Source organism: Globicephala melas, chromosome 15, assembly GCF_963455315.2.
Source record: "Globicephala melas chromosome 15, mGloMel1.2, whole genome shotgun sequence".
NCBI lineage: Eukaryota > Metazoa > Chordata > Mammalia > Artiodactyla > Delphinidae > Globicephala > Globicephala melas.
In genome coordinates, this window is record NC_083328.1 from 61,398,410 (window position 1) to 61,418,815 (window position 20,406).

Genomic DNA, 20,406 nt, shown 5'->3' on the forward strand with positions numbered 1-20,406 from the left:
TCACTCTTCCCCCAGCAGTGAAAATACAGCAACTTATGTGTGATGTTTCTGCCCAAGGAACCCCATTAAACCCTCAATGCCCAAGGTTTTTCCTGGGGTCTGGGCACATAGGCACTCTTGGCATAGCACCTATGAAACTCCAGACTCATAGAAGGAAAAGTGGTGTTTAGCATCAATCAGAGTTTGTTAAAACAGTACCCACATCCATTAGGGAAACTTTTTGTTTGTTTGGGGTGGGAGTGGGGTCCCTTTATTGGTCAAATTTTAGAGTATTATGGAAAAGTATTTCTGGCTCTAGACTAATAAAATTGGCCTTAAATGTCAAAATGAGTTTTGAGCATAATTGGAAGCAAAGTAGCCATCAGAATGTTAATGCCAATTCCAGCAGCAAATTAAGTAGAGTCTGCTTAATTTCAAGAGTAGAAGAAAAAAATGACAGCTCATTTGCATGCGTGCATGCGCACACGCACGCGTGCGCACACACACACACACAGAGAAAGTGAATTTTTTTCTAACTATGAAGGAATATGTAGATGTAGCCAATCATCTCTTTTAAATGGCTGTGCTTGGGTTCATGTTTCTTTTTTTTTTTTCCAAATTTTTGAAATTGTGTCATCATGAGGAGGTGGTAAAATACATATAGCACAAAATTTACCATCGTAACCATTTTTAAGTGTACAATTCAGTGGTATTAAGTATATTCATTGTTGTGCAACTATCACCACCGTCTACCTTCAGAACACTTTTCATCTTTCAAAACTGTAACTCTGTGCCATTAAACAATAATTCCCCATTTCCTTCTTTCCCCAGCTTCTGTCAGCCACCATTCTACTTGACTACTCCAGTTACCTCCTATTAGTGAAATCACATAGTATTTGTCTTTTTGTAGCTGGCTCATTTCACTTAGTGTAATGTTGTCAAGGTTTATCCGTGTTGTAGCATGTGTTACAGTTTTTTACCTTGCAAGCAGGCTTTCCTAAGGTTAGCAGTTGTAGACCAGCTATATTAACTCTTTTCTGTACAGGGGCCATTACAAATAATGAACATTTTTATTTATGGTACATGTGTGTAAGCACTGCACTGAACAATGGAATTGTGATTTCATAGGGTATACATGTATATAAATTTAGTATATAAGGTCAAATGGTTTTCCCAAGTTTTATACCAATTTATAATCTCACATACTGAGATTTTCATTCAGATCAGCGTCTTAGTCCTTTTAGGCTCTTAGAATAGAATACCATAGACTAGGTAGTTTATAAACAACCAATATTCATCTCTCATAGTTTTGAAGGTTGCTAAGTCCAAGATCAAGGTGTCAGCAGATTCGGTGTCTCATGAGAGCCCACTTCCTGGTTCATAGATGGCCATCTTCTCACTGTTTCCTCACAGGGCAGAATGGGCAAGAGAGCTCCCTGGTGTCTTTTTTATAAGGGCACTAATGCCATTCACTAGGGCTCTGTCCTCATGACCTAGCCACCTCCAAAAGGCCTCACTTCCAAATATCAACACATTGGAAATGAGATTTCAAGATAGGAATTTTGAGGGCTTAGAAAAACATATAGTCTATAGCAATTGATATTGAAACTATAAATATATTTGGAGACAATACAAGGTGAGAAATGTTTGTTAAATTTGATATCCATTCATTGTTAAAAAACAAACAGCAAACCAATTATAGCAGGAACTTCCTTAATCTGATGACAGTTGTATGTATAAAACACACTTTAGCAAGCCTGTGCTAAGTGATGAAATTTCAAAAGCTTTCCCTCTGATATTAGGAACCAGATAGGATCTCTTTTCTCTTCACTGTAATCCTGAACATCATAGCCTAGCAAATAAGATATAAGGATTGGGGCTTCCCTGGTGGCGCAGTGGTTGAGAGTCTGCCTGCCGCTGCAGGGGACACGGGTCCGTGCCCCGGTCCAGGAAGAACCCACATGCCGCGGAGCGGCTAGGCCCGTGAGCCATGGCCGCTGGGCCTGCGTGTCCGGAGCCTGTGCTCCGCAACGGGAGAGGCCACAACAGTGAGAGGCCCGCGTACTGCAAAAAAAAAAAAAAAAAAAAAGATATAAGGATTGGAGGGACTTCCCTGGTGGTCCAGTGGATAAGACTCCATGCTTCCAATGCAGGGGGCCCAGGTTCAATCCCTCGTCAGGGAGCTAGATTCTGCGTGCATGCAGCAACTAAGAATTCACATTCTGCAACTAAGAGTCCACATGCTGCAACTAAGAACTCGCATGCCCAACTAAGAAGCCTGCGTGCTGCAACGAAGATCCCACGTGCCCCAGCTAAGACCCAGCACAGCCAAAATAAATAAATAATACATAAATAAATAAAATATTTTTTAAAATATATAAGGATTGGAGAAACATAAATAAAACTGCCATGGGCTTCCCTGGTGGCGCAGTGGTTGAGGGTCCGCCTGCTGATGCAGGGGACGCGGGTTCGTGCCCCGGTCCGGGAAGATCCCACATGCTGTGGAGTGGCTGGGCCCGTGAGCCATGGCCGCTGGGCCTGCGTGTCCGGAGCCTGTGCTCCGCAACGAGAGAGACCACAAAGGTGAGAGGCCCGCATACCGCAAAAAAAACTGCCATTATTCATAGATACAATGATTGCCTTATTTGTATTGCATTTGAGCTTACCGATCCGTTATTTTTCCTTTTCTTTCCTTTCCTTTCTTTTTCTTTTTTCTTTTCTTTCCTTTTTCCTTTTTCTTTTTCTTTTTTTCTACCATCATGTTGAAAACATTGTCTAATTTGGAGGAGAATTAACACCTTTAGATTATTATATTTCTGTATCCGTGAAAGCCTTATTTGGTCTTTTTTGTTTTATAGATTTATTTTTATTTATTTATTTTGGCTGCTTTGGGTCTTCGTTGCTGTGCACGGGCTTTCTCTAGTTGTGGCTAGTGGGGGCTACTCTTCGTTTTGGTGCAAGGGCTTCTCATTGTGATGGCTTCTCTTGTTCGGAGCACTGGCAATAGGTGCTCAGGCTTCAGTATTTGTGGCATATGGGCTTTAGTAGTTGTGGCTCGCGGGCTCTAGAGCGCAGGCTCAGTAGTCATGGTGCATGGGCTTAGTTGCTCCGCAGCATGTGGGATCTTCCTGGACCAGGGCTCGAACCCATGTCCCCTGTGTTGGCAGGCAGATTCTTAACCACTGCGCCACCAGGGAAGCCCTTATTTGGTCTTGTATTTATGAAAGGAATCATTAAGATTTTGGTAGGCATATGTAAATGGAACAGTAATTCCATGTGGAGGAGACTTCGTTAGCAAAGTCAGAAAAGGCCACACAGGTAGCAAGAGTTTAGTTCACCTGTGTGCATTTGGTATTTCTGGTGTGTAAGAGAAGAGGTAAGGTGCTGGTGGTCTGTAACTGTACCAGGAAGCAAGCGTGGCAGTTTCCACTGCAAGGTAAAGGTAAATGTTTTGTACTCTGGCTACTTATTTGGAGAATACACATTCTGGAAGGTAGTTTTATACCTTAAACTAGACAGTTCCTTTGACCTACCAGTATCTCTCCTTGACATTCATCTTAAGATAAAATAATAAACAATGTGCACTAACATTATTTATAATGTCAAAAAAAATTGAACCACCTAAATGTTCTATAAAAGCCTGAGTAAATGACAGTACCTCAGTTTAATGGAATATGATGTAGTCATATCAAGTCTGGTTCAGAGGTTTAACAGAAAGGTATACTTCTTCCTATTCCTCCTGACAAAAACAACAAAAAAACAATGGACGTTATGTATAAAACAAAAGTAAGAAGACTCTGAAAGATGGAGAGAAGAAGGCAGATTGGCTAGTGACCTTGAGACTCAAGTACACAGCAGTGAGTTCCCTTGGCTTTGTGCTGTCATCATATATCCTGGCCTGTGGTCTGGAGAAGCCAGTATTGTGGAAATACTAAGAGCACAGACCAAAAGCAAACAAACCAAAACCCACAAAAAAAACCCACCTCCTTCTAGCCAAAGGACTAGGAAAGGAGCAACCAAACAAGATACAAAACTTTTGGACAAAAATCACTCTGTGGCAGTCAAACACCTCAGGAAAAAACCCACAATAATATACACCCTTCCCCTTCCCCTACAAGGCCTACTGGGGAGCCTGAGCTCCCACCCCTGCCCAGCAGTAGGGAACCCCTCTTTCCTTCTACAAATCAACAGAGGGTGAGTGGGGAGCCTGGAATTATACCCCACCTGAGAGCATCAAAGATTCTTCTCTTCCCAATGGCACACTATCAGAGGATGCCTCGAAAATAGAAGACGTAGATAAGATCTGGAGTCTTACAACATAGAACCCAAAACATCCAGGATGCAGCAGAAAATCGCTTGTCATGCCAAGAACTGACCATCTCAAGTGGAATGAGAAAAGGTAACCAACAAACATCAGTTAAGATGACCCAGATGTTTGAAATATGTGACGAGTTTTGAAGCAGCCATCATAAAAATGCTTCAGTGAGCAGTTACCAACACAAATGAAGAAATACAAAGCCTCAGCAAGGAAATAGAAGATATAAAGAAGAACTAAATGGAAAGTTGAGAACTGACAATTATAATAATGAAATTAAAAACTCAGTGATGGGGACTTCCCTGGCGGCACAATGGATAAGAATCTGCCTGCGAATGCAGGGGACACGGGCTCGAGCCCTGGTCCTGGAAGATCCCACATGCCACGGAGCAACGAAGCCTGTGAGCCACACCTACTGAGCCTGTGCTCTAGAGCCGGTGTGCCACAACCACTGAGCCCGCATGCCACAACTGCTGAGCCTGCGTGCCTGAAGCCTATGCTCTGCAACAAGAGAAGCCACCGCAAGGAGAGGCCCGCGTGCCACAACAAAGAGTGACCCCCACTCACAATGACTAGAGAAAGCCCGCGCAGCAACAAAGACCCAATGCAGCCAAATAAATAAATAAAAAATTTTAAAAACCCAGAAAAACAACTCAGTGATGGACTCAACAATAGACTGTAGAGAACAGAGGAAAGAATCAGTGAACTTGAAGCTGGAACAATAGAAAACTACCCAGTCTATTTATTGGGAAGTCCACTACCCAATCTAAACAACATACAGAAAATAAGTAAAAAAACATGAACAGAACCTCAGGGATTTAAAAGAGTATAACAAAAGATCTGAGTCACAGTAGGAGGAGAGAAAGAATGTGGGGCTGAAATAATGCCTGAGAAGTTCCCAAATTTAACAAAAGATCCAAGCCTACAGATTCAAAAAGGCTGAGCAGACCTCAAAGAAGACATCCCATCCCAGGAATTCCCTTGTTGTCTAGTGGTTAGGACTCCGAGTTCTCACTGCTGAGGGCCCAGGTTCAATTCCTGGTCAGGGAACTGGAATCCCACAAGCCCTGTGGTGTGGCCAAAAAAAAAACAACAACAAAAAGACATCCCATCCCATCCCCCAAAAATCTTGAAAGCAACAGAGAAAGCATCAGTAACCATGGATGCCAGAAGGAAGTGGCATATTTGTCAAGTGCTGGGAGAAAAGATTGTCAACCCAGAATCTTGTATCTATCAAAACATATCCTTCTTGAATGAAGGGTAGAAGGATCAAAATATTTTCACATGAAGTAAAGCTAAGAGAATTTTTCTTCAGCAGTCCTACACTAAAATAATGGCTAGGGAATTCCCTGGCGGTCCAGTGCCACGCTGTCACTGCCAAGGGCCCGGGTTCAATCCCCGGTTGGGAAACTAAGATCCCACAAGCCACAGGGTGTGGCCAGAAAAAAAAAAAAAAAAAAAGCTAAAAGAGCTTCTTGAAACAGAAAGGAACGATAAAAGAAGGAATCTTAAAATATCAGGATAGGTGAAGGAAAAATGGAAAGAGTAAAAATATAGGTAAATACAATAGACTTGACTTCTCTTGGGTTGTCTAAATTATGTTTGATGGTTGAAGCAAAAATATAGGTAAATACAATGGACTTTACTTCTCTTGGGTTGTCTAAATTATGTTTGATGGTTGAAGCAAATATTATAACCTTGTCTGTTATGGTTGTCAGTATATATAAAGGAAATATTTAAGACAATTATTATTATAAACCGGGGAGGATAAAGGTAGATAGGGTTTCTATACTTCTTGGTCTTGATTTCAGTGGTGATAACGTTAATGTACACATGCCATAAAATGGCATAGAACTATACACACGTATTACCATGGTAGTTTCCTAGTTTTGATATTGCACTATAATTACATAAAATATAAACATTGGGGGAACCTTGGTGCAGGATACAGAGGAACCTATCTGCTGTTTTTTGCAACTTCCTGTGATTATCGTTATTTCAAAATCTTAAAAGAGCCGCCACCTGGGCTGCTCCTGTAGCGATGGCTCCCTTTGTGACCTTGGTCCTGCTCGGGCTGCTCTCGCTGTCTGGCCTGAACACTGTCCATCGTCCTCCGAAGGTTCAGGTTTACTCACGACACCCCGCAGAGAATGGAAAACCAAATTACCTGAACTGCTATGTGTCTGGGTTCCATCCACCCCAGATTGATTTGCTGAAGAATGGGGAGAAGATGGAAATGGAGCAATCAGACCTGTCTTTCAGCAAGGACTGGTCTTTCTACCTTCTGGTCCACACTGCGTTCACTCCCAACGGAGTGGATCAGTATACCTGCCACATGAAACACGTTACTCTCAGAGAGCCCAAGATAGTTAAGTGGGATCGAGACCACTAACCAGCATCATGGAGGTTTGAAGATGCCTCATTTGGATTGGACTAATTCCAAATTCTGTTGTCTTGTTTTTTATTTTTTAATTTTCTTTTTTTAAATTTATTTTCTTGAAGTGTAGTTGATTTATAATGTTGTGTTAACTTCTGCTGTGTAGCAAAGTGATTCAATTATTCTTGTCTTGCTTTTTAATGCTTATGTTTTTATGCTTTATGCATATAAATCAGAAGTTGTATTGATGTTACCGCAAATATCATCTTCTTTATAATTCTACCTAGGGCGCTACGTCTCCACGTTTGACCTGTCTTGGCAGGTAGCTGTAGTGGGGGTTCTGGCAACCTAGAGGTGGGGAAGACAGAATTTCAGGTTTAACATCAGCATCTCGGTCAAATCTGGATTCTTCAGTCTCTTCTGCATACAAAACTGGATAATAAGATAGTATGCATGTTTAGAGTAAACTTCCAATTTGTAATTTTTCTTAGAATTTTGGAAAATTTTTGAAAGATAATTTTCAGAATTATGGAAATTTATTACAGTGGATAAAACATTTTGCCATATAAAATTCATATTTACCTCTTACATCTGTTAGAGAGAGACTTGGTTGTGCCTATTTTGTTTGTTTCACTAATTAAAACAATGGTAAAACATTGTGTTCAGCTTCTCAAAGGAACAACAGCTGACTTCTCAATGTCAGTGGGATCCAGAACATAGCAGAAAGTAATCATGAATGTAGTAAAACAACTGCCTACCTAGAATTCCATACACAACAAAAATATCTTTTAAAAAATTACAGCAAAGTAAACATCATTAGATAAAAAGTCAGATTTCAGTTCCTTTTAGATCCTTACTAAAGGAGATTCTAAATGATGCACTTCAGGCAGAGAGAAGGCCTAAAATGTGAGAAGAAAGGAAGAGCAAAGGAAATGTATCAGTTCTGTGTAAAAAGAAATCAACCTAAATAAGCACATAAACTGAATATTTAATATCTAAATAGTAGAGGGCACAGGAGCTTATGGAGTGCTAGTGATGTTTTATTTCTTGACATGGATGGTAGTTACAAGAGATTTTGCTTTGTAATTTTTTGTTAAATGTACATATATTCTGCACATTTTAAAGGAATGTTATATTTCACATTAAAAATCATAAAATTTAAAAAAATCTTAAAAGATAAAAAAAATTTTAGTCTGGTGGCTTATCTATACCCATTGTCTTGTAAGATCTCTATAAGTGTTGCCCTTAGGATCCAGTGGACTAGATTCCCCTCATACTTTGCATTCTTACATTCTGTCTTCCTCAGAAGCATCTTTCTCAAGGCTGCACTTTCACTTCTTCAGTTGGCCCTTCTGTAAAGCCTTCCTTGTCCCCCTAAGTCTGCATGCCAGTAGTGTCCTGCACACATGTACTGTGATCATACTGTAATGAATGCCTTACTTTTCAGTTTTCCCACTAGACTATGAGGAAACAACTGTGCTCTTATTTATTAAGTAACTGAATGAGAGGGAAGGATAACAGAACAATGGCCTATCTTCCCTCTCGGATAGAGGATTGCCTGGCATCTATAGTATATATAGCCTTGAGTCAGTTTCTCTAACTTAAGTTAATCTTTTCCCTCCTTTGTCCATCCATAAGAAAACTTAGTCATTTCCTTCAGTCTTTCCATAGATTTAATCTGCTTGTGTTTACTGTTTGAGGCCTGATTGCATTATTTGTAGTAGGGAGTGAATAGCATTCTCTTACACTTAATTTTTATTCCCGATTGCCGGTAGAGTTGGTTGCATTGTATACCTGTCATTTACTTAAAACAAGCACTCAGCTAAGGTTTAAAAGAACATTTTTGGTATGAAATGTGGTAAACTGTACAAACATTTTCATTTAACATGGTTCAATTTGATACACTCTTCTTTCCCAAAGGGAAATATTTTAGTTTTTTCTCAATATTGTATGATACATTTGGAAAATCCAACATAATTTCACATCCAGAAATAACTACTGTTGTAATTGTCCTTCCAGATACTTAAAATACTATATAAATGTATGTGTGTTATTTTCAAAAATAGATTGTTGGAATATACTGCCATGTTTCCTGGTTTTTCACTTAGTATATTATAGACACCTTTCTTCAATGCACACAAATCTGCCTCCTACCTTAAGCATTCTGATGTATGATGGTATTACAGTTTTTAATGCAGTTTTGTGTTGAGGACCTATATGTTTTCCATTTCTTCTTGTTAAGAAACAATATTTTGCTGATGAATAATTTGTGTGGTACATGTTACATCTTTGAACACTTGATGATTTTATACAAATAAATCCTAGAAGTCATCATTGTCCTTTCAGGCAAGCAAGAATTCAGATTGATGTTTTATTTTGTTTTGTTTTGAACTTACTATTTTGCTGTGTTTTAGGGAATTGAAGTAAAAATAAAAATATTTTGTGAACTTTGAAGAAAATATTTGTATTGGTACATTCCTCTTAGCAAAAGAGCTGAGAATCTTAGTTTAAAGAAAGACCTGAAAAAATACAGGGGAAGTGCTGATAACTTTCACGGGAATACTAAAATCTAACCAGTGGAAGCCTGCGCATTTGGAGGTGCTCTGATTTGCAAACAGACCACTGGAAGGTAGAAGGCATCTTTTTTTGTTGTTAACTTCCGATTTAGAAGATTTAGGGAACTGATGGTTAGGAGGTAGGCAGAACCAATGAAGAAATGAACTTCTGAAGACGTGAGGCTCTGAGTCATTAAGTTGATATCCTGGACTGATTTGGGAACTGTTCAGCTGGAAACACTGTAAGCTTGGTTACCTGTACCTGAGGTGACTTGTGATGAACCCCTCAATACAAGGAACCTGAGTGCCTCTCTTCACGAGAGGAAGGCAATGCCCTATTCTGCCCAGGCTGCTGAGCATAGAAGGGAATTTGTTAGATTTGGGGTAGTAGAGAAGAAAATCAAGGAGGCTGAATTTCTTTCATAAAGGAAACAGAATTTGGTTAACCTTTGAGAGGGATTTGAGTTCATAATAGTGCTCTTGGAGTTATTCTTTTCCTTATTATTTCAAAGGGTTCAGCACTATCAGATTTATGTTAGATCACTGTCCAGTTTTAGAAGTTGAACAGTGCTATTTATCTTTTCAGAACTCAACAGTAACAATTGAAGAATTCCATTGCAAGCTCCAAGAGGCTACAAACTTTCCTCTTCGTCCTTTTGTTATTCCATTCCTCAAGGTAATTTTTATGAGATAACTACTGGAATGTAATTTATCTTCAACATTTCCTCAAGATCTGTTACTGATCCCTGTTCTATGATCTACATCAGGGCAGCTTGCCACATTTTATATCTGTATTATATTTGGGGCTGCTACAGAAGTGTGAGTGGTTTGCGAATAAGCTTTATGCTTGATGAGATGAGAGTTGCAAAAGCCTTGAGTCGTGGTCTGTATGCAGACACTGTTGGTGACACACAGAAGGAGCAGGTGGGGAGGCAGGGAACAGGAGTAGAGTGGGATGGAGGTACGCATGGCATGGAGGTTGGGCTCTTAGCAAAGGAAGTAACTGGACACAGTCTTTTGGTTGTGGCCGGGGGGGAAGAGTGTGTGTTACAGGAGGAGGCTCTCAAAACAGAGGCCTTTGTAAGTTAGGACTAACCCTTAGGACAGGAGCATGTGGGAAGGCAGTGTTTACTTCTTTCCTCCCCCCAGTTAGTCTAGTTCTAATTACATCCTCTGGAATTAATGTCCCCTGGAACATAACTTTTGGGGACACTGTTTAAAATTATTATGCGTACCTGATAGGTGAGGCAGTGTTAAATTTATATATAATATGCTCCTTTAAAAAAAAAAACTTTTTATTTTGAAATAATTTCATGCTCACAAAAAAGTTTCAAGATGGTACAATAAAATTCAGATTCTCCAAATGTTGATATTTTATCGCATCTGCATTATTATTCTCTTTTCTTTCCATTTATTTTTTCCTCAGAAATGTTTCAGGGTAAGCTGCAGACATGATACATCTAAATACTGATACTTTAGTATAATTATCAAATCAAGAAATTAACATTGATATTTATAACACTATTATCTATAGACCTTATTCATATTTCACCAGATGTCCCACAAATGTCCTTTTTAACAAAATGTCTTTTTTTTTGGTCCTGTATCTAATTCAGGATCACATGTTGGATTACGTTGTCATATCTCTTCGGTCCATTTTAATCTGGAACAGCTTCTCAGTCTTTTATGATTTGGACAGTTTTGAAGAGTACAGAATAGTTATTTTATATCATATGTTTCAATTTGGATTTTTCTGATACTTCTTCATGATGAGAATGAGGTTATGCATTTTAGGCAGAAATAGCAGGTAGGTGGTATTACTGCATGCTATCAGGAGACATAGATGTTAATTTGTCTCATAAATTGGTAATGTGGACTTTGATAAAGGTGGTGTCCACCATGCTTTCCCACTGTAAAGTTACTATTTTTCCCATTAAACAATTTTTAAAAACATGTAACATTATGACTCATACAGATTTTAAAAAGTGAACCTGTATCATAGATTTTATTTAATTCATTATTAATGAGGGAATCTGTAAGGTGTTATAACCTGTTCAGGGGAGAAGCCAAAGAACAGACATTATAGGTCAGGATTATTGATAAGAATATGCAAACAAAAGTAAAATTGGCTTCTTCCGCAGTGGGCAAGGGAAGTCTCTAGAACCTCTATGCATGTAATTTTATGCATGTTCATAGACAACAAGTTTTTTGCTTTGCAACCGGTTATGTGTAACTTGCAGTCCTATAAAATAGGTCAAAGGCAATGAATGACTAGAGTCAGATAACAGTGTATTCTAGACCAGGCATAGTCTGGAAACTTGGGACCGGTATCCAGCCCACCACATTGTTTTGCAAAGCCCTGGAGGTGAACATTTGTAATCGATTTGGTAATATGGAGCACTAACTTTGAACCCCAAATAAGCTAAAAATGTTATCCTCAATCCCTCCCTATCAAATGAATTCTATTCTTTTTATTAGTAGTAGACTATACAAAAAAAACTGAGCTCAACTTTTTTGTATTTTGACTTTTTAAAAAAATTTATTAATTTATTTATTTTTGGCTGCGTTGGGTCTTTGTTGCCACTCGTGGGCTTTCTCTGGTTTCAGCGAGCGGGGGCTACTCTTCGTTGTGGTGCGGGGGCTTCTCATTGCTGTGGCTTCTCTTGTTGTGGGGCACGGGCTCTAGGTGCGCGGGCTTCAGTAGTTGTGGCATGCGGGCTCAGTAGTTGTAGTTTGCGGGCTCAGTAGTTGTAGTTTGTGGGCTCTAGAGCACAGGCTCAGTAGTTGTGGCACACGGACTTAGTTGCTCCGCGGCATGTGGGATCTTCCCAGCCCAGGGCTTGAACCCGTGTCCCCTGTGTAGGCAGGCAGATTCTTAACCACTGTGCCACCAGGGAAGTCCCTGTGTTTTGACTTTTGTCAGTACAGTATTTGTAGAAATTTGTTTTCTCTCTTTTATATGAGTACTCACGTAATATCTTCAGTTTTGTCTTGACAAAATAAATATGCCCCTTTTACCTTCTTTTACTTTACCTTTATTTCCTAAGAAAATGTAATGCATCAAAAAGGTGGGTCATCTTAGCTGAAGTACTGATTCTGGTTTTTTAAAACTTTTAAAATTAGAGCGTTATAGACACGCAGGAAAATGCATAGGTCTCAGTGCACAGCCTGTGTTGGGCTCTGTTCTGATGGCATTGACACCTTGGCCTCTCAGAGCAGTCTGTGGTGCCTTTTTCAGCCTTGAAACAGCTGTGTGTTCTATCTTGGTCTCTTTTCTGTGTATCAGAGCCAGTAGATAATTATTTCCCCCAAGACTCCAGAATCAGAGAGATTTGGGAAATTTGTGTTAATAGGAAATGATTAGCATATTTAAAAATTCATCAGAGGGCACATGTCACAAATGTAAAGATCTGACATGATTTTTTTTTCAATTAAGTTTTTACAGTTGCTACAAGATTGAGGTTATAGAACAGACTTAAAAGTGTTTTATATCATCAAATTCTCTATTCTTAACTTTTGTTATTTTGGAAAACAGCATGAGGTAGGTTGTTCTGGCAGCCTTTTGGCTAGCATTTGGGTTTTTGTCAATTTATTTCTGCTTTAAAACAGTCACTAATTATGGTGCCTGCTAAATTAACTGTTGGTAAAGGGATAACTACTTGCATGTATTAAACTCTCCTTTTACTTTTTCATCTCTTTCCCTTGGGATAAAGACTTACTGTGGGCTCAGTCTGAGTTGTTTTTAAATTTGGGGGGAAATATAATAATTTTTTTAATAAAATAAATATGGGGAAAGTATATTTTAAATATGAAGGACTTAACAGTTAAGTTTAAAGATGCACAGGGTTTTTTGTATGATTTGTCCTGTTAGAGGTTTAAGTTTGAGGAGAAAGAAAAATAATCAGTACATAAATAATTATCCTTTTACAAAATAAGGAAACATGCTCAATGGAGCGCCACAATAAGAAATATTAGATTCTGCCCATGGGTTACCTGTGTATACTCAGATCCTAGACTAGTCTAAGGTTTGTTGCCTTCATTTCCATCACTCCTGTTACTTTTTTCAAAACCCCATGTTCCAACTAAGCCAGAATAGTCACTGTTTCCGGAATTCCGTGGCAGCTGTAATAGAGAACAGGAAGGCAAGGTTGAGTAGTGTATCAGAAATGGCTTAGATTCACAAGAGAGAAACCTGGACTTAAAATGATAAAGGAAAGACTGAATTCCTCCTACTCCCATGTAGGCATTACTAATTCGCTAACTAACTGAAGTCTTCAAAAATGTTTAAGTTTTTAAATAATTATGTTCAACAAAGCTTTATTGAGCTTTGACTCTGTACTAGGCCTCAAAGGTAATAAAGCACAGTTTCTTCCTTAAGGGGATTTACATCTTGTGGGGACAAGAGACAAGTTAACAGTAATTCAAGTTCAGTGTAATGGATGTCACTTTATTCAGAGGGGGGCATATGAAAATTAGAATGACAAAGAGTGAAGGGCTTTTGTTTAGTGTCATCTTGTTTGTGAAAGCCTTTTGAGGTGCTGAGCCCTGTGTATAGGGCCCAACACTGGGAAAAACTGCCTTCCAGCCCCTGCCTCTTCTTTTCAAGGCGAACCTGCCTCTGCTGCAGCGAGAACTGCTGCACTGTGCTCGGGCCGCCAAGCAGACACCATCCCAGTACCTGGCTCAGCATGAACACCTTCTGCTCAACACAAGTATTGCATCCCCTGCTGACTCTTCTGAGCTGCTCATGGAGGTGCATGGAAATGGAAAGAGGCCCAGTCCAGAGAGGTGAGCAGAGAAGAGCTTTGTCGTCCTTGCTTTTCTGGAACCACTCTGAGCTTTCCCTTTACTTGTGAAAGAAAAAGAACTTGCTTACTGTGGTGATATGTAGGGACGGACTCTTAGTTTTGCTTTGTCCTGGCATCAGGCAGCAATGTGCTTCTCAACTCTTTGGGTGACTCTGTATACCCCCGCTGATAAATTCTACTTTTGAGCATTCTGTGGGCCCACTGCTCCAGAACCATGACAAATATAATCTGTTCAAGACATTTTTTTCTGATACGTGAAGTCTTGTAAAAGTATAACAGTTGGTGAATCAGCTTTACTTTGAAGATTGAAATTATATCAATATAATTTATCCTCGAAATTTATGTATGAGTATACTGCTATTTTCTATGGTTTGTGAAGGAAGCAACATTTTAATAACAGTGGAAAATTTGTTACAATTGAAGCAAATGACTAAAAACCCTACCAATTCACAAGCATATTAATTATGTGAGCCTTTTTTCTCCCGTGTAGAGAATTGTTTCTTTCCAATACTGACTTCCACAGTAGCAAATTTGACCTTGAAACATTTCTAAATATAGTTGAACCCATAATCCTCCATAGTCCTATCACATAAGAAAATGCTGTCATCTTACTTTCTCCTTTGCTTCATGAGGTTGAGATGTTTCTGCTTGGTTATGGATAGATTTGACCTCTCTTTTCATGCTGGGATAAATCAGTGATTTCCATTATCTGCCTGCCCCCTGAAGACATTTCAGTTCATGCCTCATCTCAAACCTTTTCTTATCATCTTCCTGTTTGTGAAAGTGCATAGCACAATACATAGCACAAAGTAGGTGCTCGGGCAATGTTTGCATGAACACTTGTGGACAGGCTCAGACATGTACTTCCCATTCTTCTACAGGCGGGAAGAGAGCAGTTTTGAAAGAGAGACAGTTCCTCCTGAGCCTCCTGCCAAGAGAGTGTGTACCATTAGCCCTGCTCCCCGGCACAGTCCTGCCCTTACTGTGCCCCTCATGAATCCTGGGGGCCAGTTCCATCCTACTCCTCCACCTCTTCAGCACTATACCTTAGAAGATATTGCAACTTCCCACCTATATCGTGAACCCAACAAGATGCTAGAACATCGAGAAGTTCGTGATAGACACCACAATCTTAGTAAGTGGCATAAGCAGCATGGTAATGATTTAAATTCAGATTGAATCCATGGGTTTCTTTCCTGCTCAGTGATAAAGCAAAATACTATCATCATTGCTTTTTTCCACTGATAAGCTAAAACAGTATTATACATAAAAAAGAATGTTAGAGTTATAGTATTCTCATTTGACATTGATCTCAACTCATACCTTGTTGCTATTATCATTATATGATAGAAGTAGGCTAAACATATTTTTGGAAATAAACAATGAAGCATTTAAGAATAAAGGGATATTACTTATTCTGATATGGTTCAGAAGAAAAATAGAGAATGACAAAGCGAAAGAGGTAAAAATATTCACGTTTAGGAAACCTGGGTGAAGGTTGTGTGAGAATTCTTTATTCTTGCAACATTTCTGTAAGTCTGAGTTTATTTCAGAATAAAATGTTTTTAAAATTAAGTAAGAAAGATGTAAAACATGTGGTCTTAAGAGGTGAAAGTGCAGAGACATTTAGGTTAGAGGTAAGGCATACCTAAATTTAAATCTTGGCTCTGCATTCTAACTAGCTGTGTGATCTTATGCAAGTTGCTTAGGCTCTCTGTGCCTCAGATTACACATATCTAAAATGGAGAAGGACTTCCCTGGTGGCACAGTGGTTGAGAATCCACCTGCCAATGCAGGGGACACGGGTTCGATCCCTGGGCTGGGAAGATCCCACATGCCGCGGAGCAACTAAGCCATGTGCCACAACTACTGAGCCTGCGCTTTAGAGCCCGCGAGCCACAACTACTGAGCCTGCATGCCACAGCTACTGAGCCCATGCACCGCAAGTACTGAAGCCTGTGCACCTAGAGCCCATGCTCCACAACAAGAGAAGCCACTGCGATGAGAAGTGTGTGCGCCACAACAAACAGTAGTCTCTGCTCACCACAACTAGAGAAAGCCAGCACACAGAAATGAAGACCCAATGCAGCCAAAAAAAACCCAAAAAATTTATAAAAAAAAATAAAATGGAGAGAACACCACCTCCTGTGCTGGGTAATTGTCACATTTGGACTGCCTGGCATATGCATCCTCAGCAACCATTAAATTTAAGGAAAAACAAAAAGGCCCCTAGCAGACCTCACCCGAGATCAGTTTTGAACAAAGCTCCTTGTCAAAAAACTCAAATAAGTTTACTGTAGAAGGTTCTTTGTAGTTTAACTGCTGAGATATGTCCGAGCAGAGAACCAAAGGGCTGCTAGTTTCCAGTATTGGCCCTGCATTTCCATTTGTGGGTTGCCCTGTGGAGTTGAAAGTTGCAAAACATTTGCCTGTCCCCTCTTCTGACTTAGACTCACTAGCATCTTTCAGAGGCTCGGACCACAGTAGGGCCCTGGCTTCATGCAGTAGTAGCTGAATGGTGTGGGCCACGACAGCAGTGGTGTTCTCAGCTGCCAACATTTACTGAGTCTTAAGTACTTAGATTGTGGTATATGTACATTATCTCTTTTAATCCTCACACATAGGATTCCATGGAGTTTATGCCTTTTTATACATGATGACAGAACTATGGCCAGAATCACATAGCTAGAAAGTGGCAGAGACAAGATTCTGATGCTGAGAGCTTGGGTACGTTCCCAGTATGCTATGATGGCTCCCTTAGCAGCTGTTCTGTATGGTTCTTATGTTAAAAATTCACCTTCCTATTGATTTCTTCTATATTCATACACATTTTTTGCCAGTTGAATTCGTTACCTTCTAAGAGAGAAGTATGCTAAAAACTAGCTAGAACTGCATTTTGGTCAGATTTTCCTTGTATTTCTAACAATTTTAGAAAAAGGTTTTTTCATCTTGAAGTGTTCTACTTGAAAGACGTTTAATCCTCTACCTTGAAGGTTTATTTTACAGTCAATCATTTGTTTTCCAGGCTGGTTATAGATTCCTTAATTCTCCCCAGTCCTCTTTTGAAAATGTATGTCCTAGTACAGTAGTTCTTACCAAATCATTTCCCACCCCCAACTTTTAAACAAATAAACTGTAACACTCCCCCAATTTACTCTCCTAAAATGAAATTTATGGATACTATAGCCTACCTTAGTCCCATAATTTTAGGATCAATATTCTAAAGTATAATACATAAGAAAGTATTTTACAATGTATTAGTGCTCAGGCATGACTACACAGGAAGATATGATGAAATAAGCAGATGGTTGCACAAATACAGAATCACTATGAATACAACAGCTATAAATTCAGACTGATAACAGGTGTGTTACATTGACAGTTCAGATACTGTGAGCAGTGTTGCCATGTGTGACAAGATTTTCAAAGTAGTGGATAATTCAGTATATCCTTGATTCACACAGTCATTGCATTCATGCAAATTTCAGTAATGTATATCAAAAAACGTGCAAAAAATTATACTTTGGTTAATACTAAGTTGTTTCCAAGTGCTTGTACAGCACCAGCTCTGTTTGTGGTGGTTACGCACTTGCATTGTGCCACAACCTTGCCAACATTTAGTATGATTGACAATTTAATATTTTCCAATATATAGATGTGGAACCACGTTAGTGAAGATTTTATTTACCCTGTGTGACTACGTATACGTTTGAATGTCTTTTTATATGTTTATGGATCATCTGTACTTTTTTGTCAGGGGCATACCTATTTATTTATTTCTCTTACCTGTTTTTCTTTTGGGCTATTTGTCTTTCGTAATTGGTTTGTAGGAGTTTTTTAATACATTATGAGTAGTGATTTCTTGTTGGTTTTATGTCATTTTATGGCTTTAGATCATTGTGAGTCATTGGCCTTAATAGTGTGCTCATAGTTGGTATGAATGTATGTGTATTTACTTGGTAGAATTCTGTTTACTGTATTCTTCCCTCTATCTTCAAATTTAATCTAATTTCTAATAGGTCTAAATGGAGGCTATCAAGATGAGTTGGTAGACCACCGTTTGACAGAAAGGGAATGGGCGGATGAATGGAAACATCTTGATCATGTAAGAATCTTACAGTGTATAGTTTTCCTAACTACTTGTTACTTTTAATTCTTAATGTTACTGAGAGTAAGAGTGTATATGCTTGAAGTGAACTAACCAGAGCTACAGTGTCTTTGCAATAAAAGCTGATTTATCTACTACTGCCCCAGCTAGAGAGCTAAGAGTAACTCCCACTTGAGGTCATAACCAAGTGAAGCCATGTAGTATAATGGTTAGAAACATAGGCTTATGAGTTTTAGGTCCCAGCTTTGCCACTACTACCTCTGTGATCGGCAGGTTCTTTCACCATTTTTAGCCTTAAGTTTTATATCTTAAAAAAAAAATAATGCTATATTATTTGAATTCATGGGGGGTTGTAATGATATGCAAGGTGCTTATCACAGGGCCTGGTATAATAAATGGAGTGTTAAATAAATGGAGCTTCTCCAAATACAAATGAGAATTAGTATACTGGCACAGAATGTAAACTCTGCCCCATTGGAAAAGAGAGTTTTCCCTCTCACTAAAAAAGGAAGAGAAGATGTAATACCTGCTTGAAATATACATAGAGTAGCTTTTCCTTCCTGAGTGATGTTGTCTCTGAATGTAATTCTCTGATTGCATTCTTATATAAATCTTCTGCTTTAGGCAGAGGTATAATGTGTTTTCACCACACTCTTTAAAGAACCATATTGTGATGAAACTGGCTGCTTCAACCATGAAGAATCCAAAAAGTATTATTTTGAAATCTTAAAAATTGTGTGTATATATCTAAAGAGAAATAATAAGAAAGGTTTTCAAATATAAACTTGATATTGCTAAATCTGTAAGCTTCTTAAACCTTTATTCTTTATATTTTGTTTACCTGTCCTTGATTTTCAATGTTGATTGTATGAATGTCCTCATCCCATGACTCTGCCTGACTTCTTGCCTGGCTCAGGCCCTGAACTGCATTATGGAAATGGTAGAGAAAACAAGGCGCTCCATGGCAGTCCTGAGGCGCTGTCAGGAATCAGATCGTGAAGAACTCAACTACTGGAAAAGACGATACAATGAAAACACAGAGATGAGGAAAACAGGGAGTGAGTTGGTCTCCAGGCAGCACAGTCCTGGGAGCGCAGATTCTCTCAGCAATGGTAAGGGGAGAATCACTTCAGTTGACAAGGGAGGCTTTTTTTTTTTTTTTTTTGCGGTACGCAGGCCTCTCACGTTGCGGAGCGCTCCGGACGCGCAGGCTCAGCGGCCCTGGCTCACGGGCCCAGCTGCTCCGCAGCATGTGGGATCTTCCCGGACCGGGGCACGAACCTGTGTCCCCTGCATCGGCAGGCAGACTCAACCACTGCGCCACCAGGGAAGCCCAAGGGAGGCTTTTTATATATCTTTTTTGTTGTTGTTATTTTTTATTTTTGAGACTTTTAATATTTTACTTTAAAAGGAAGATGGTACTATATTGTGGAATTAGAAAGACCTTGGTAATTATAAAAAATATGTCAAGGACTCAGTATTTGGCATGTTCAAGAAATACTGTCTTCCCCACATAGAATGAGAATGTTTGTCATTTTATTCCGTTTTCAACTCTATACTGTATATAAGTGCTGAGTGATTATCAAAGAATGTTTGGATGTTAAATTCAGCCTGGCTGAATGTACTTGGGGCTCTCATGTACATCACATTCATTCCTCACAGTAGCCCTAAAAAGCTTCACCTCAGCTTCCATCCCCTTTTCCCCATTCCCTATCTAGAAAATTACCATTTATTAACCTCTGCCTGGACAAAAAAATGAAAAGTTTTACTGTACCAAGCTGGATTGTGCCTTCCTGCCTTTTCCCACCCTGAAGCAGCAGAGATATGAACAATTGTTGAGCTCTCAATCCAGGATACATCCAGGACACCACAGCTATTCCCCCAAAAATGTTCCCTCACATTGACCTAGTAACTGAAAAGGCACCCTATCCAAAGGCATGGCTAAATGAGGGGCCATCTGTGATCAGATTCTTTCCCCACCCACCCACTTCAGGCTCCCAGTTTTCCCCAGGGAGAATGACTCCTCTTATGGCAAGCCTAGCATGTTCCACAGAAGACAGCCATTAGTCTCAAAAAGACTACCAAAAAAATTGAGGCAGAGACATTGGTAACTAAGGGATTCCTCTCCCCCACCCTACCCACAGAGGTGCCTCTTGAGCCAACCATAGATTAGCAACATTGTGTGGAATATCCAGCACAGCAGGACGTCAAATACTTGTAGTACAATTCTTTTAAAAGGAATCTCAAGCTAATTCTCAGGTATC

General features: G+C 39.4%; 1 protein-coding gene and 1 pseudogene across 6 annotated transcripts in view; both read left to right on the forward strand.

Annotated features, from left to right (window-relative positions):
• CBFA2T2 (CBFA2/RUNX1 partner transcriptional co-repressor 2) overlaps nt 1-20,406 on the forward strand; it is a 169,514-nt gene that overhangs the window by 135,555 nt on the left and 13,553 nt on the right. For all 6 annotated transcript variants that reach the window (XM_030830906.2, XM_030830907.2, XM_060284533.1 and 3 more), the window contains 5 exons: nt 9,813-9,902; nt 13,833-14,014; nt 14,916-15,169; nt 18,054-18,139; nt 19,059-19,254. In XM_030830906.2, the coding sequence (XP_030686766.1) occupies nt 9,813-9,902; nt 13,833-14,014; nt 14,916-15,169; nt 18,054-18,139; nt 19,059-19,254 (808 nt within the window). The remainder of the gene's footprint in view (nt 1-9,812; nt 9,903-13,832; nt 14,015-14,915; nt 15,170-18,053; nt 18,140-19,058; nt 19,255-20,406) is intronic.
• On the forward strand, nt 6,336-6,841 carry LOC115839329 (beta-2-microglobulin pseudogene; annotated as a pseudogene).